This window comes from Cyprinus carpio, chromosome A8 (genome assembly GCF_018340385.1).
Source record: "Cyprinus carpio isolate SPL01 chromosome A8, ASM1834038v1, whole genome shotgun sequence".
In the NCBI taxonomy this organism is placed as follows: Eukaryota; Metazoa; Chordata; class Actinopteri; order Cypriniformes; family Cyprinidae; genus Cyprinus; species Cyprinus carpio.
Genome location: NC_056579.1, coordinates 22,309,165 through 22,325,441, shown reverse-complemented (window position 1 = coordinate 22,325,441; position 16,277 = coordinate 22,309,165). Strand labels below are relative to the sequence as shown.

Below are 16,277 nucleotides of genomic sequence, written 5' to 3'. Positions count from 1 at the left end.
AAAAACTCTGGAGAAGGGCTCAGATGTCCATTGTCACTGGTAGAGGTGAGAGAGAGTGAGTGGTAGAGAGAGAGAGAGAGAGAGAGAGAGAGAGAGAGAGTGACCAGCTGGAAGCTCTTTTCCCAAAGTATTTTTTCTTCTTTTCTTCTGATAAGCTAAATCTGCATGACCTCTTCTTAAGATAAAAAAGACATCCAGGAGTTTGCAGACAACCTTGACGAAAGGCAGGGCTTGTTCTTTTCGGCCTGTAGACTAGAGTTTTGGATTAGATTTGATCTAACAGGGTCAGAAATAGAAAACTGAGTTTCCTTGCTCTTTTTGGGGAAAGAAAAGTTCATATCATATGCTAAAGGTCATGCATATATGATTTGCATACTTGGTGGATGCTTTGAATGTGGAAGTAATAAAGGTACAGCGAAAAAATCCTATTTAATTATGTGAGTCTGAGAAAAAGAGGAAAGACTATGTGTGCGCTTGGACGGGTTAAAATTCTGAGTATGGGTCACCGTACTTGGCCACACGTCACTTTATAAAAAAAGTGACCGTAATTTATAATGTGACAAAATTCTAGTTCAAATAAATATTCTTTTGTCCTTTCTATTCCTCAAAGATTATTAAACAAAATCACAGTTTCTAGAAAGATGTTAACCTGCAACAGAATGAGAAATGTTTCTTAAGCATCGAATCATCATATCAGACTGATTTCTGAAGATCGCGTGACACTGAAGACTGGAGTAATGATGCTGAAAATACAGCTTTGATCACAGCAATTAATGACATTTTAAAATGCATCAAAACCAGAAAACAGCTATTTAATATTGCTGTTTTCACTACTGTCAGATTCAGTCTTGGTGAGCATAAGACTTAATTCTGTCATGAATAAATAAAACCACTCCCAAACTGCTGAACGGTAGTGTACAAGGACGTCTTTTTTTGATGGAATCCGTCTTTCCTTCATTTTAAAGAGTCATCTGCCTAATAAAGCAGAGCCTTGTTTGACTACCTAACACACACACACACAAACACACACACACACACACACACACACACACACACACACACACACACACACACACACACACGACTATGTGCCCACAGCCAGAACACTGAATGGCGGCTCTGTGACGTTTCTATCCTTCCATAGTGCTGTACTTGGAGTTCATTTATCTCTTGTGAAGATACAGACATCTAAACCAGTCTTTCTTTATTTAGACTTTCCTTATCTCACTGTTCACACAGTTTTTGCTGAGTTGATTTCCTCCCTTTCATTGGTTTTGTTCTGACTGCTCTGTGTGTATATCCACACAGATGGATGTTTCTTTCCATTAGGCTTTTTAATTTTATTAATGGCATCCATAGTACCACTTTCTTGCAACGTGTGTGTAGAGTGGCATCTTTCTAGTGCGTATCCTACCTCGGTGGTTGCTTAAGGATGTCAAACCGGTTGTGTCTGCCTTAGCAGACCGCTTGCTTATCAGAACTGACATCACTCTTTGCTTTTGTTGGCTGCTACTTCGTCAGGGTGAAGCTTTCGTTTGTTTGCTGTGCTGTTTTTACAGATGCTGCAGTTTTCCAAGGAATAGGTGTACATGCTGATGTTTTGTATTTGTATCAAACCTTGATGGAGACTTAGACTTGGATATTTTTAATAATACTGATGTAAAACACATTTTATGTCAATTTCAGCTCCAGTTTCTCTGACTTGAGTTTGTTCGTTGTCCAAAGTCTCAGAACGTTTAGAGAAATGGAAGCAGCATCAGATCTTTTCTTACATATTGTGACATACATCCAAGTCTAACTTTTTTTCCAAATTGTTGATCTGAATGCAATTTTGTAGTGGATCATAAGAGAGAAATCTGTTGTTTTGAGTTCTATTTCAAATGAAGATTACAAGGTCAAAAAATCGAATATGCGTTAAATCATTTGCAATAAGATAACAAACATGCATTTAGAAAATAGTTCCTAAATGCATGTAGTTTAAGTAAAGTCAGTCTTTTTTGGGTTTCATAGGTTAATATTAGGATAATTTATAATTTGTTTTTTTTACCAATTTTTTTTTTTTCAAATGACACATCTACTGTGAGTCATCGTTCATCAGTCACCTTTTTTTTTTTTTTTAATAGGTCTTATCGTATCAGCCATTCAGCCATTTAAAAACTCATATTACTCAACCTGTACATGACTGCATTTGGATACAAAAACCACTTTACTTGCACTATCTAGATTAGTTCCTCACCTTAAGGTCCTTGAGGCATTTTATATCTGATGTCGTATTTTGTACAGCACTGATAGTGTGTGAATTGGAATTCAGCCATAGTCTTTGAATTAATTGCTGAATTTGCAAATAAACCAGTTTTCACGGCACTGTCCATAATAACAAACACACTTTCTTTTTCTCTCGGAAGGAATCTTTGCATATCTGAATTATCACGTGCCCCGCACTCGGCGTGAGATCCTTGAGGTCCTTATCAAAGGTCTGCACCGCCTGGAGTACCGTGGCTATGACTCCGCTGGTGTGGGCATTGATGGAGGGAACAGTAAGGAATGGGAAACCAACTCCAAGAGCATCCAGCTGATCAAACAAACAGGAAAAGTCAAAGCCCTGGATGAGGAAATCCATAGTAAGTAATGGTGGTGATTTCACAGGTCACACTATAAGCCAGTATGAGAACACTTCTTGCAATAAAATCTAGACTTCACTTCACAGTAATGTGCTTCAAAACGCAACTAGTTGACACATCACACACTTGAAATAGTTTGGCTAAATGCATTTGTGCACTTGTGTAAAGTGTATTTCCATTTGTATTTCTAAGTGTGATGGTATTAGCAGTTTAAACATCTGTTCCACAGGGCAGCAGGATGTTGATCTTGATGTGGAGTTTGATGTGCATCTGGGGATCGCTCACACTCGATGGGCCACTCATGGCGCCCCCAGTCCTGTCAACAGCCACCCGCAGAGATCTGACAAGAACAACGGTCTGTTAGCAGCCTGCTTTTCATAACTCGCATTTAGTTGCACAAATTTTCTTGTCCGTAAAAGAATATTTTGGATAGAAGTATTCCAATTTATTTGTTTGCAGAGTTTATTGTCATCCATAATGGAATCATCACCAACTACAAAGACCTGAAGAAATTTCTGGCAAGTAAAACATCACCCATCCATCCAGCAGACGTGTGTCTATATGTTGACCGTTTCTGTTTGCATGTGCACAGGAGAGTAAAGGCTATGAGTTTGAGTCTGAGACAGACACGGAGACCATCGCTAAGCTAGCGAAGTACATGTATGATAACCGGGAGAGCGATGACATCACCTTCACCACCCTAGTGGAACAAGTCACCCAGCAACTAGTAAACACTTTTTCTGTCACCTTGACGATGGGCACTCTAAAGGTCACGAATGATGTGGCAATAAACGTGTTCTCTACTTTAGGAAGGAGCTTTTGTCTTGGTCTTCAAAAGTTTGCACTATCCAGGAGAGGCAGTGGGCAGCAGGTAACTTCTACTTTATGTCGTTAGCGTTAACATATGTGCTCAATTAAATGCGTTAATGCATTCATTTAGTTCAGCAGTTTCATTCTGTTTGGTGTGATTTCTGAAAACCGATCATCACCTTCCGAGCAGTCATACACACAAACACAAGTCCCTAGAGGAGGTCCTGATACCAGGAGAACGGAAAAGGTTAAAGTCGCTCTCTATGGACCGTTATAAACGAAACCAGATGGGTTGTTTAACAAAAGCAAGTCATTTGCAGTCATACTATGATTTTTGAAAATTTAGGTGACGCTTGTTCCATTTATAAACTTTAGGGTAACACTTTACAGTAAGGTTCATTAGTTAACATTAGTTAACTACTTTAGATAACATGAATGAACCAAAAATAAACAATACTTCTACAGCATTTATGAATCTTAATGTTAATTTCAACATTTACTAATGCATTATTAAAATCAAAAGTTGTGCTTGTTAAGATTAGTTGTGAATTAACATGAACTAACAATGAATAACTGTATTTTCCTTAACAAAGATTAATAAATACTGTAATAAATGTATTGTTCACTGTTTGTTCATGTTAGTTCATACATTAACATTAACTAAAGGAACCTTATTGTAAAGTGTTACCAATATTATATTTTTTAAAGATAACTTTAAAGGCTGATGAAAGGTTACCACATAACATCAAACTTAGAGCTGAAACATCTTATATTTGGTTTTATATTTTCCAGAACATATCTCTAGTCCACTGTTTAAAAGAAGCCAGAGCCTGTTTGTTATTTAAAGGACCTGAGCTGACATGAGCTTATAATGAACTACTAATCTTAAGAAAGATTAATAAGTAAATACTGTGACAAATGAATTGCTCATTGTTAGTTACTACACATTTACTAATGTTAACTGAAATTGTAAATGTTACCAAAATGTAATTCTCAAAGCACAGCAAGTAAAATGCATGGGAATATTTCACGGAAAATGTGATGTAAACACCTCTTGAGGGTTAATAGTTTTCCTCCCTGTGTTTTGTTGCAGTTGGAGAAATATAGGATCTGTTTTTTTTTTGTTTGTTTTTTTTTGTGCAAATGAAGTCTGATTTACTAATAATTGCATCATTGTTCAATTTATTATTTTTTTTAAATGAAACATACATGTATAAGCACACAAATTCTTTCTTAAAGGGATACTCCACCTCAAAATGAAAATGTTGTCATTATTCACTTACCCCCATGTCGTTCCAAACCCGTAAAGCTCCTTTCGTCTTCGGAACACAATTTAAGATATTTTGGATGAAAAAACGCCCAAACCATTTCCATTTAAGCATTTCTGCACAGCCTTTCTTCACCCTCAGCAAACATACAACACACTTGTTGCCCTCTGGCCTGAGAGAACATGCAGCAAGATCCTCTGGCAATGCCAAGTGTGCTGTCATTGAATCACTTTTAAACACATTTAACTTAGATTACAGGTGCTTATTCTCTGTAGCTCTCATAAGCCAGCTGTATCTTTTATATACATATGAACTGAATGTGTGTTAACTAAGACAATAATTACCTTGAAATGCACTGTATTGAACTATTTGTATTACAGTACAACTGAAAGGATTCGCCAAATCAGCCTTATGTGAACATCTCAAATGGGTATTTCTTTGCATCCATCCAGGAGAGGAGGTCCATTACTGATTGGAGTTAGAAGTGACCACAAGCTTTCCACAGATCACATCCCCATCCTGTATCGCTCCTGTGAGTTCACACACACTTCCTTCATAACACACACTGACCTCTCACTGCATGAAGCGCAGTTTATGTTTGTAAATATGCTGTGAAGTCATTGAGTGTAATGCTCAAACATGTTCAAGTCTGTCCTGCAACATGCTCAGACTCCACTGGCCCATCTCTGTACAGTAGAGCTAATCTACTTTCAAATTAATCTGATAAATAAGTAGGTAGAAGTCCATAAATATAGTAAAAATTGATAGCCAGTTAATTAATAAGCATTCATGTAGTGGCAAAAATGTTGTCATGCATACAAGTAGTTTACTTGCAGCATCCTCCTTCTGATAGCAAATGATCCTTTTGGCTTTTACTAACATCATAAATATCATTCTTGTATATATTCTCTTTAGAGTTACCAAGAAGTACTGCAAGTTTTTGTTAATTTACCCTGATTTGGTCTGTAATGATTAATAATGTTATTTGTGCTTTTATATAGCTGGTAAAGATAAAAAGAGCTGCAATACTCTGCCCAGAATGGACGAGGACACGTGTCTATTTCCTGTGGACCAGAAAGCCGTGGAGTACTACTTTGCATCTGATGCCAGGTCTATTCCTTTGTGTTTCGCCTCATCCATTCGCTTTCTTTGTTGGTTTTATCTTTAAATCGTGCAGCAGATTTGTTAGCTGCAAAGCCCAAAAAGAATGGAGTGGATTTAAACAGAATGGGTGCATAAATGGCTTTATTTGATGTCACTGCAGTGCTGTCATCGAGCACACCAATCGGGTCATCTTCCTCGAGGATGATGATATCGCGGCAGTGCGTGACGGGTGTCTCTCCATCCACCGGATCAAGCGCACCGCGGGAGACCACCCGGCCCGCGCCATCCAGACCCTTCAGATGGAGCTGCAGCAGATCATGAAGGGTAAGGACAGATGCACATCATACACAAAAATAGCAAGAGCTGATTGAAATCACCAGTTCCAATCTGACTGACTGGCTTCTGTGCAGTTTATACTGGTTTTTATCAGTGGGCTGGACACAAAGTTTCAAGGGAGGAACTTTCAGAGGATGAACCTCTGCTATGAGAAGTGATATGAACCTTGCAAACAATGTTTAATCTAAGGACTAGTGTTAGTCCTTAGATTAAACATTGTTTGCAAGGTTCATATCACTTCTCCGGAAAAAAGGTGATAGTTTTAATGATTTAATCATTTAATTGGGATTAATACAACATACACATGCTGGACTACAAATATCCAGTGTGCATTTGTTGTTTTTAACAACGAATTAAATGCATGCATTTAATAATTCATTAATATATATATAATATATGAACATTTCAAAATTTATGAACTAATCCTCATTTCATTTTGTCGTTTTTTATGCATAAGGTATTTGGTAACGCTTTATTTTAGGGATCAGTTCTCACTACTAACTAGTTGCTTATTAGCATGCATATTAGTAGCATATTGGCTGTTTATTAGTGCTTATAAAGCAGGTATTAATGCCTTATTCTGCAAGACTATATTTTAGATGCCTTAATCCAACCCCACACCTAAACTCAACAACTACATTCCTAACTATTAAGGAGTTTATTCAGGCAAAAGTCATAGTTTATAGTTAGTTAATAGTGAAACTGATGTGTGATCAGGAATTTTAGTTACTCTCTGCCATTTTGAGGGTCTGTTTTATCTCCCTTTCCAGGATGGTAACTTTTCAGTGGTAGAGGAACTGTAGGAGGAGCTTTTTGTTCTGTGTCCTTTTTAAAGGAGATATTGCATGTTCGAAGAGACCTTCATCTCTTGCATTCCAGTCAAGCATTCTGATTGGAGCTTTCCGGGTCTGTGTGTGAATCACACACTTTGTGAATGGCTGAGACTACCAGCAGTCACTAGTACTGTTGAACTTGAGGAGCTGACTTTTGTCAGAGGGCAAATGTGTGCTGGCTTTCTGGCCACCAGAGAGCAGTACATCGCTTCAGATGTACACCGCTTTATATTTCTCCTCCTTTTTTGCTCCTCCTCCATCTCTTCATCCACTCCTTTTCTCATCTCTCCTCGCCCCCTACATTTCATCTGACCTATTGTGAAAAAAAATAAATAAAATACAGTTCTCATGACCCAATTTCGGGGTTTAGCATTCCCTCAGTTATCCTCACATTCCTGCTGTGTATCTCAGTGGCTGAAATCTCTTAATCCCATCAGACCGTCTGTAATCAGCTATTTATGATAATATTTTTTCAGTCATAGCTTATGACACCTCCCAGATGCCCTTTAAGACAAGAGCACTTCCAGATGACATTTCCTCAAAAATATGACATTATAATTTGCTCAACTCAACAGAATGCAGTGCTTTTGTGATGCTTATCACCTAAAAGCTCCCTTTCGTGCTTCACCACAAATTTCTAATGTATTTTAGCATTTACTGACTTCACTCTTGTTCTTCTTTAAAATCAGGAAACTTCAGCTCCTTCATGCAGAAGGAGATCTTTGAGCAGCCTGAGTCTGTGGTCAACACCATGCGAGGAAGAGTGAACTTTGAGAACAACACAGGTGAGGCCAGATCTGTGAGTCATTTCCAGATCAGACACAAGTAAAGCTTCTGGGGAATTCAACATTCTTGTGAATTTAGACATGTTGTTACACTGGTTTAATGGGATTAATGGGAACAGTATGTGTCTTTGCAAACATGTACTAACTGATCCTTACACTTACTGTAAGTGTTGACTTCGGTAGAACTGAATGGTCCATCAACTGCATCATTGTCCGTAAAACTGTACTCATTAGCTATGTATCAGATTTCAGGAGAATCCTTAGCAATGCTTGCAATGTCTTTTATTCTTATAAATAAGCTTAAATGACACCAATATTTTAGATAGCAATTAAATTTTACAATTCTAGATTCCAATTTTGATACCACAGCAAAAACTACCAGCCTAACAAATATAAAGTTTAAACATAAAGACAAGTGAATAGTCAGTAAATAAGAACAAATGAAGCAATTACAAACAATGATACAAATAAATATATAGAACAAAGATACAAATTAAACCGTGTTTGTAGGTGTTCGGGTACAGAAACTGCATAATCACATGTAAAATAACACTGAATGTTCTTCACTCTGTGATGCACCGAACTTGATTTTTTTTATGGCTGATTCGATTGCTTTTTTTTTTTTTTTGTAAAGCAAATTGCCTGATTGTTTTTTTTTTTATATATATGTATTTATTTATTTATTTACTTTTAACTAGAAACAATAAAGAATTAAAATATCTGTAGCCTTTTGAAATTACAGGCAACCACTGTATTTTAGGCACGGATGCTATACACATGTAACGTACTGTTTTTGATTCAAATTAATTTGTATAATTTGAAACTCTGAAGCAAAAACAGAATGGTCTGACTTTAGCTTTGTGAAATGATTCAATATAAAACATCTGAATGAAATGGAAACATCAGATGGACTGAATGAGATGCAGATTCACTCTCTGACAGCAGGTGGCGCTTCTGGAACAGCAGCGATACAGCGTTTCCTTGGTTACCGCTGAAAACACAGTAGTGCTGTGCTTCTAAATGCTACTTCAATATGCATTACAGATGCAAGATGAAAAGAAAGTGCTTTGTAAACTTTCCTGAAGACAGCCAGTTCCCCTCAGAAATGCATTCCTATAAACCCCTGCCACCAATTCAATAGGATTTCCTTCTTATATTTCACACATCGTGAACAGTGAGTTTGCTCTGCCTGCTGCAGTATTTTCTCCTCTTTGTTTTCGTCATCAGTCTTTCTGGCCTCTGCTAACGGCCGTTTACAGACTTTGTTATATTTCCACACAAATGACATTTTGGAAAATGATTGCAATGCAGTTTGTGTGCAAGCCCGGAATGGAGATCAGATGAAATAAAACAAAAAATGACACACAATTAAATATCGATTAATATAGTATAGATTAATTAGTATAAATGAATTATTGATTAATAATTGTTAAAGCTACAGTTACTCACCAAGATGAGTATTTTGACATATTTGTCTGTTCACAAGCACAGGAGTGAGTGCGCATGAGTACTGAATGGAGTTGTCTTTCACGTCTTGCTTGAAATATTTAAAATTGCTTGAATTTTTTTAATTAGCAAGGCTTAAAGCAGGGGTCAGCAACCTACGGCATGCGTGCCAACAGTGGCACGCAGAAGGATAATCGCTAGCACACGGGCAATAGGGAAAACTGCATACTGACGTACGTTTTGAGGTAATAACTTCTCATAGTCACACAGCCTATAATTACCTATAGTGTGAATCCAATAGTGATAACTAAGTTGTGCTAGTCTACGGATGCGCGCGTGACCGCTGCACATACTAGGCACTTCAGATCAAAGCCTCAGCGGTCTAACAGCTCTCGTCAATGTCAAAATGACTCAGATGGCCAATCAAATCAAAGTGGGCGTGGCTTACTGTTGACAGAAGCAGAGCGCGAAGCGTCAGTTTAACATTAAATAACTGACAGCCATGTCCAGTGATGCAAACTACTGTATGGCCATTTTGAGAAAGAGAGAGAGAGAGAGAGAGAGAGAGAGAGGTGTAAATTGTCTGTCTGTGTCTCTCTCTACAAACAATGAAGCTGAGTTTAGTTACTCAAAAAAAACAGTGAATTTACACCCCTCGTAGCTGAGAAATATGTAGCGATTCAGTATCGATTAATAAGTCATGTGGCAGCGCTGACAGCAAGTTTATGAGCTTCTGAATGTAACTTTTTGCAAAGCACAATTTCAGATCTCTAATTGCTAGTGTGTGTGTGTGTGTGTGTGTGTGTGTGTGTGTGTGTGTGTGTGTCTGTGTGTGTGTGTGTGTGCACGCACATCAATTAAAGTAGAACATTAATATAGAATGGTGATTAAACTGAACGGTTACAGTGGTGTTCAGTACGGTCACACTGTATATCTGTTATTCAAGAAACTTTTGAAAATAAAAAATGGCACGTCATACCGAAAAGGTTGCCGACCCCTGGCTTAAAGAGTCACGAAACCCCCTGTTTCAGCACTGGTTAGCTCTCACCACAGATTTAAAAAATAGGCGTGGTGCACAGGGGAGCAGAGGGGGAAGAGGGGGGTAAGACAACACAGACAGCTTTGCGTTCAGATGGTTTCATTTCGCTACCATCGAGTTAAAAACGCAAATAAGACTACATCTACATTAATCCGGATACATTTGAAAATGGCGTTTTCGTTTTAAAACACTCTCCGTCCACACTAGCGTTCTCAAGCGTTTTCCAAAAGTGTCTTATCCACACAGAAACATCACAAAAAGTTAAATTCGCTTTCTGCACATGCTCAAAAAAGTTCACTGCAGATTATACACATGGAACAGACATGAAACGTTTTCATGCAGTATTTCTGACAGGAAATTTTATATATTTTATTTACGAAAATAAATCAACATTCATTGACACGTCCAGGTCGCGCACACTCATGATTCTATAACACAACTTGTGATCGCGAGTAAATTTGCTTTCATCTTTGCAGGACTGTGATATAAAGAGAGTGTACAAAGTAACACATCTATAGCAATAGTGTGAAAGTGCATAGCACATAACGTGCACAATACCAGTATAAACACGGATATCTATTGGTATAATATGCGTCACATGACTAAACTTGCATCATCGTTATCAAAAGCCTCCGTTTTCACAGTCCACACTACAACGCGAAAACGGCGTTTAAAATTTAGCCACTTTGGAGAGCATTTTCAAAACTCAGTTTTCCAACTTTTCCTAAAAAAAAAACGCCTCAGCTCAGACTGAACGGAACCAAAACGGAGAGAAAAAGATTAACGTATTAGTGTGGACATGGCCTAAATTCACAGCCATTTGCACTCTGCATCAAAGACATATATATATGAACGCGCTGTTACACCTCTGATAACTTTAGGCTTATTCTGCAGCCTTTTGGCGGGTTGTGTCACAGAGCTGTAAAAACGGTAACACTCACCAAGTGATTGAAACGTTTGTGCGGAACTCTTATTACAAAACAAAAACAAACTCTCTCCTTTCATCCATGAACGTTTCTCTCAGTTAATGTACGCGGCCTCGCAGTCTGAAGCGTCTGTCATAACAAATCAACACATGCTGTTGTGAATAATTAAACGAAGCATCTTCTCATTGGATAAGAACACACAGTCTCATGAATAATTATATAGTCACCGACGAGTCATTGATGTACTATAGTCCATTGCCACGTCACAAATTGTGACATCAACACGATGTAGATTTTAAACCCGGAAGATGAAAATAGTGCAAAAAAGCTTAAAATTAACCAGTTTTCTCCAACAGTTAGAACTATTGAATGCTAACATTGTCTTCTATGATGTGCAACACAAACACCTCTGCTAAAATCTCAGAAAAAGTAGTCTGGGGTTTCATGACCCTTAAAAAAAACACATGCAAATGATAAACATTCATGGCGATGCAGCAGCCATCGGGCAGTCCTTATTGTCGATCCCTGTAGCAAGTTCCTGGATAATCTGCTCCCTTTACAATTTTATAGTGAATTGTGAAACAGAACTTACTGGGAATATCTGATCTTCTACTTGTATACTGGATATTCTTAACTTTCTTAACACGTGTGTGTTTGCAGTGATCTTGGGAGGATTGAAAGACCACATTAAAGAGATCCAGAGATGTCGGAGGCTCATCTTGATTGCCTGTGGGACCAGTTACCATGCTGGGGTTGCAGTATGTACATCATTAAACAAACCCACATAGGCCCACCTCACACCTGGCATTAGTATGGCATATAGTATTAGATTTGAAAATTTAGTTCTCAAAGTAATTAGTGGTTGGCCAATATATAACCAAGGCCGATATATCAATATATTATTATTTATTTCTTAAGTATCAGAGTTTTTCCACAGATGCATCGGAGCTCCCATTCTCCGTTCTCAGTAGATTTCTGTTTAACATTTTTGGCTAATAAATAATTTGTCAAAGTAAAAATGCAGCGTTAAATTAAAAGTAAACAGTTAATGAAAACATATTGATAGTGTTTACCTTTCTGTTACTAGTAATAGACAGGCAAAGTGGAAATATCTGATAAATATTTAATTCCACAAGCCCCACAAAAACAAGTATTTTCTGTGCGATGCAGTCAGTCTTGTGTTGAATCTTCACTCATGTCTCACATAAGGCAATTTCCGAGTAGGGAAATGCAATAGACTAGATATCTTATTTATTATCTGTCATATGACAGACAGCATTTTGAAAATGAGTACATTGGAGACTTGGAATCCAAGGTGTAAATGCAATACAGCTGAAGATTGTCTGGATATGAAAGCATGTTAATGTCAGGTGTGAAGGGGGCCACAGACGTGTACAAGTTTAAATTCAGCATTTAAGGGGTCATGTAAGGAAAATCTGTTTTTTTCCTCGATCTTTTGATACTGGAGTTTACTGTGTTGTGAAAACGTACTGTAAATTTCAGAGCTTAAAACTTAAAAAAAAAATTACAACAGTAATAATGTCTTTATCACTTTATCATATGTTATTGCATCTTGTCTTATTCATGCTGGTTCTGTGACTCGCTTAGACTCGTCAAGTACTGGAAGAACTGACTGAACTTCCTGTCATGGTGGAGCTGGCGAGTGATTTCCTGGATCGAAACACTCCTGTCTTCCGAGATGACGTGTGCTTTTTCATCAGCCAGTCAGGTTGGCTTGTGTGCCTGTGTGTGTGTTATATAATATGTTTTTTGAGAGAGGACAGTTGTCTGAACTCGTGTGTGTGTGTGTGTGTGTGTGTGTGTGTTCAGGAGAGACAGCAGACAGCCTGTTGGCTCTGCGCTACTGTAAGGAGAGAGGTGCCCTAACGGTGGGCATCACCAACACTGTGGGCAGCTCCATCTCCAGAGAAACAGACTGTGGCGTTCACATCAATGCCGGCCCAGAGATTGGTGTGGCTAGCACCAAGGTGGGTTTGGTTTTTTGTTTGTTTCTTAATTTATCAAATTATTTTATTGCCATCAGCTGAGGCAAAAAAGGGGGCCAAAAACAGCAACCGTCTTAAAACATTTTAAGTATAAAAACGGTCAAATTGTTCATTTAGTGTAATTAAAAACAAAAAAAATCTGCATATTATGCATATTGATCTGATTTTAACCAATTTTACAGCCTTATGCTGTTAACACCAGACGCGAATAGAGCGTCTGGCGCGAATGATTTCAATGTTAAGTCAATGTAAAGACGCGTTTACGTGCGTCTGGAGGTCTCACGGCGCGGTAGACGTCTAGTTCGCGCAAATGACGCGAATTCAGCGTCTGGCGCGATACGCACATTACGCACGAATGTGCTTTTTGTGCATTTATGCGTTTGACGCGAATTTGCGTCTGACGCACGAGTTGAAAATTTTGAACTTTGGCATCAATTCGCGCCGCGTTAACCAATCAGGAGCCTGCTCAGGAGTCACTCATTCAACATGGAGGAACGATTGATATAGTCAGTGAGCAGTCACCCGGAGCTATATGACACAAGTTCATATTTCTATAGAGACAGGAATAAAAAGGACCTCGCTTGGAAGAGTGTGTTGTAAATACACATTTAACTTTTGAGTTACGTACATGTTTATCGACCCGCGGCCTTCCCGCCGTTTTTTACAACTATTTTCCCCCTAATATAGCTACTTTTCGCAAACAAGATAATGTGTTTATTCAGAGGACGTGTGCAGGAAAAAGTGGAAAAGCCTCGAATGCTCGATCAACATCAGCCATCTTGCAAACAGACAACCGCCTAGCACTTACCCCCCCACAAGAAGTGGATTTCGCCTAGGACGCGCGTCAATTTCACTTCAAACTCTTGCTTTCTACGCGCGAATGCATTCAAAGTGTTCAAGCGGCAAACTAGACGCGGTAGACGCGAATTTGATGCTCTATTCGCGTTTGGTGTGAACGCAGCATTAGTAAATTTAAATTATAGTTATAAATAATGACAGTTCTAGTTTTGGTCTGATATTGATACTAATGCTCAAGCAGCCCACAGTTGCTATGGTTACTACTGAAGGCGAATGACTAGTCTGTTCTAAAATAATTACACTCTCGGACTTACTTGTAATCTACCTTTTTTTTGGTTACACAGTTAAAACTGTTAACGTACAATTTAAGACGCTTGACATTGGGAAGTTCAAGCCTTAATTAGGTGTCAGACCCCCCTGCAAACCCCCTTGTAATTCGCACCATTCTTCAACTCATTTCCACCAATGCTCAGTACAAAAGATTCTTTTCACCATTTACTGTGTATTTCCAAGTGAATGGCCCACTTGGTAGCCCTTATTATGTGCTTTGAATTGGCCTATAACCCACAGCAATCCCAGAGCCAGGGGCCCTTTTCAAGAGATATCCATCATTAATCTACCCACTTAAAAACATGTTCAATATGCTAAAGTTGTACTAGAGCAACCAGACATGGGAGCTTGGTTGTCCATTATACTACTAAGTGAATAAATGATCAAAAAAAATTTTTTTTTTCTTTCATTAGTTAAAATGCTTTACATATTAAAACAGTTTGGTGATGTGTCCTCTGAGTGGTGTACACTCACATGACAAAGGCACAGATCCCTAAACAAGGCCATATCTGCAGATGAAGCTTTTTTTGTAGAAGCATTTTTTGAACTAGCACCAATTACACCACGTTATGTACGAGAAGCTGCAAAAGACACAGGGCCTAGTGGAATGCAAAAAACATGGTGACATTAATTTTTATTTAAATATAATGGGCAATATATTGCACCACCAAAATATGATTGAGGTCATGTACATATATTGTGCGACAAGTTGTTATATTGATTATTGCAACAGGCCTGATTGAGACGTGTCCCATACCATCTTGAACCACTGTTCTAGAGGGCTGTATTGGGATTGGGGTCCCACAGAACCCAACGCAAATTTTGGGGGAGCAGGCGGTTTTACCTTTACTGTGGGCGGGAGTGGGTGGTCAAAAAAATATAGCACAGGTCCCGCCATACCGCAATTTGGCACATAACAAGAATGATGGAGATGCATAAACACTAGGCTTGCTACGGTAGTCGGTGTTACACAGTGTTTGGTCTACAATTCTAAACTGAAAGCTTCTGCTCTGTTCCATGCAGCCAGTGTTGCAGTGTCTGCATGATAAAACTAGCCCAATGGCCACTCAAAAACAGCCCAAAGCCCAGCAATGACCATATTCCAAATATCAAAATAAACAAAATAACCTAAAACACATATTTCACAGCCACTGTTATGCACATTGATCATAAACACAGCTAAGGTGTCCTACCTGTGGACCTCCTTCACCAAACTTAACATTTAGCACAGTTTTTATATTTCAGTACAAGCATTTTAGTCAAATGTAACTTATGCAGTATTTCAAACCTTTAACCCATGGGGTAAATCAAGCCACGGTAACATTATAAATGTGGCCCAATTCTATGGAAAAAAGGCTGACTTGTAAGCCTGCATCCAACATGAGCTGTTGGAGTCAGACTGTGTGTCGAGAGTAAGGAGAGATAACTGACAAGATTATGCTGGAGCTGGCAGGAGCAGAACACACACGTTGCGTGAGCGGCACGGTAATGATCAGAAATTCAGCGGGAGCGGGATTAGGAAAACAGTCCCATGCAGGGCTCTACACTGTTCCATGGCAAGCCATGTGCCAGATTCAAACTTGTATCTCCCACATGAGCACCACAGCTCAGAAGGTCTGGAGCATGGGTTTCAACCACTGTTCCAGATTTGAACACCACATACAAGTTTAATGAAGTCATAACAAAAATGTGCAAAGAAAAAACAGTTCTTGGAATCGTGAGTTTAAGGAGCAGCTGGATTTGGCTGGATGAAAGATGTTAATGCTGAGAGAAGAAAAATTACCACAAAGTAGATTGCACTTTTCATACTCTTGCTGGTCCAGCCTTTCTCTAAGCCCTACTTTTTCACCCGTCTTAAGTGGAAAAATGGCATTTCTCACTGTTAACGTGTCATGCAAAAAAGACATGAGAGCTCCAGTTGATTTCTGACAGGGCTTTATTACGATAGAAACATGGATTCCTGCAGGCTGACTGA

General features: G+C 38.6%; 1 protein-coding gene across 3 annotated transcripts in view; it reads left to right on the top strand.

Annotated features, from left to right (window-relative positions):
* The window catches only part of LOC109070649 (glutamine--fructose-6-phosphate aminotransferase [isomerizing] 1-like), a 31,652-nt gene that overhangs the window by 761 nt on the left and 14,614 nt on the right, over nucleotides 1-16,277 (top strand). For all 3 annotated transcript variants that reach the window (XM_042762804.1, XM_042762803.1, XM_042762802.1), the window contains exons 2-13: nucleotides 2,406-2,621; nucleotides 2,851-2,976; nucleotides 3,081-3,139; nucleotides 3,214-3,348; nucleotides 3,431-3,492; nucleotides 5,152-5,231; nucleotides 5,701-5,809; nucleotides 5,964-6,127; nucleotides 7,662-7,757; nucleotides 11,829-11,926; nucleotides 12,777-12,897; nucleotides 12,999-13,156. In XM_042762804.1, coding sequence (XP_042618738.1) covers nucleotides 2,406-2,621; nucleotides 2,851-2,976; nucleotides 3,081-3,139; nucleotides 3,214-3,348; nucleotides 3,431-3,492; nucleotides 5,152-5,231; nucleotides 5,701-5,809; nucleotides 5,964-6,127; nucleotides 7,662-7,757; nucleotides 11,829-11,926; nucleotides 12,777-12,897; nucleotides 12,999-13,156 — 1,424 coding nt within the window. The remainder of the gene's footprint in view (nucleotides 1-2,405; nucleotides 2,622-2,850; nucleotides 2,977-3,080; nucleotides 3,140-3,213; nucleotides 3,349-3,430; nucleotides 3,493-5,151; nucleotides 5,232-5,700; nucleotides 5,810-5,963; nucleotides 6,128-7,661; nucleotides 7,758-11,828; nucleotides 11,927-12,776; nucleotides 12,898-12,998; nucleotides 13,157-16,277) is intronic.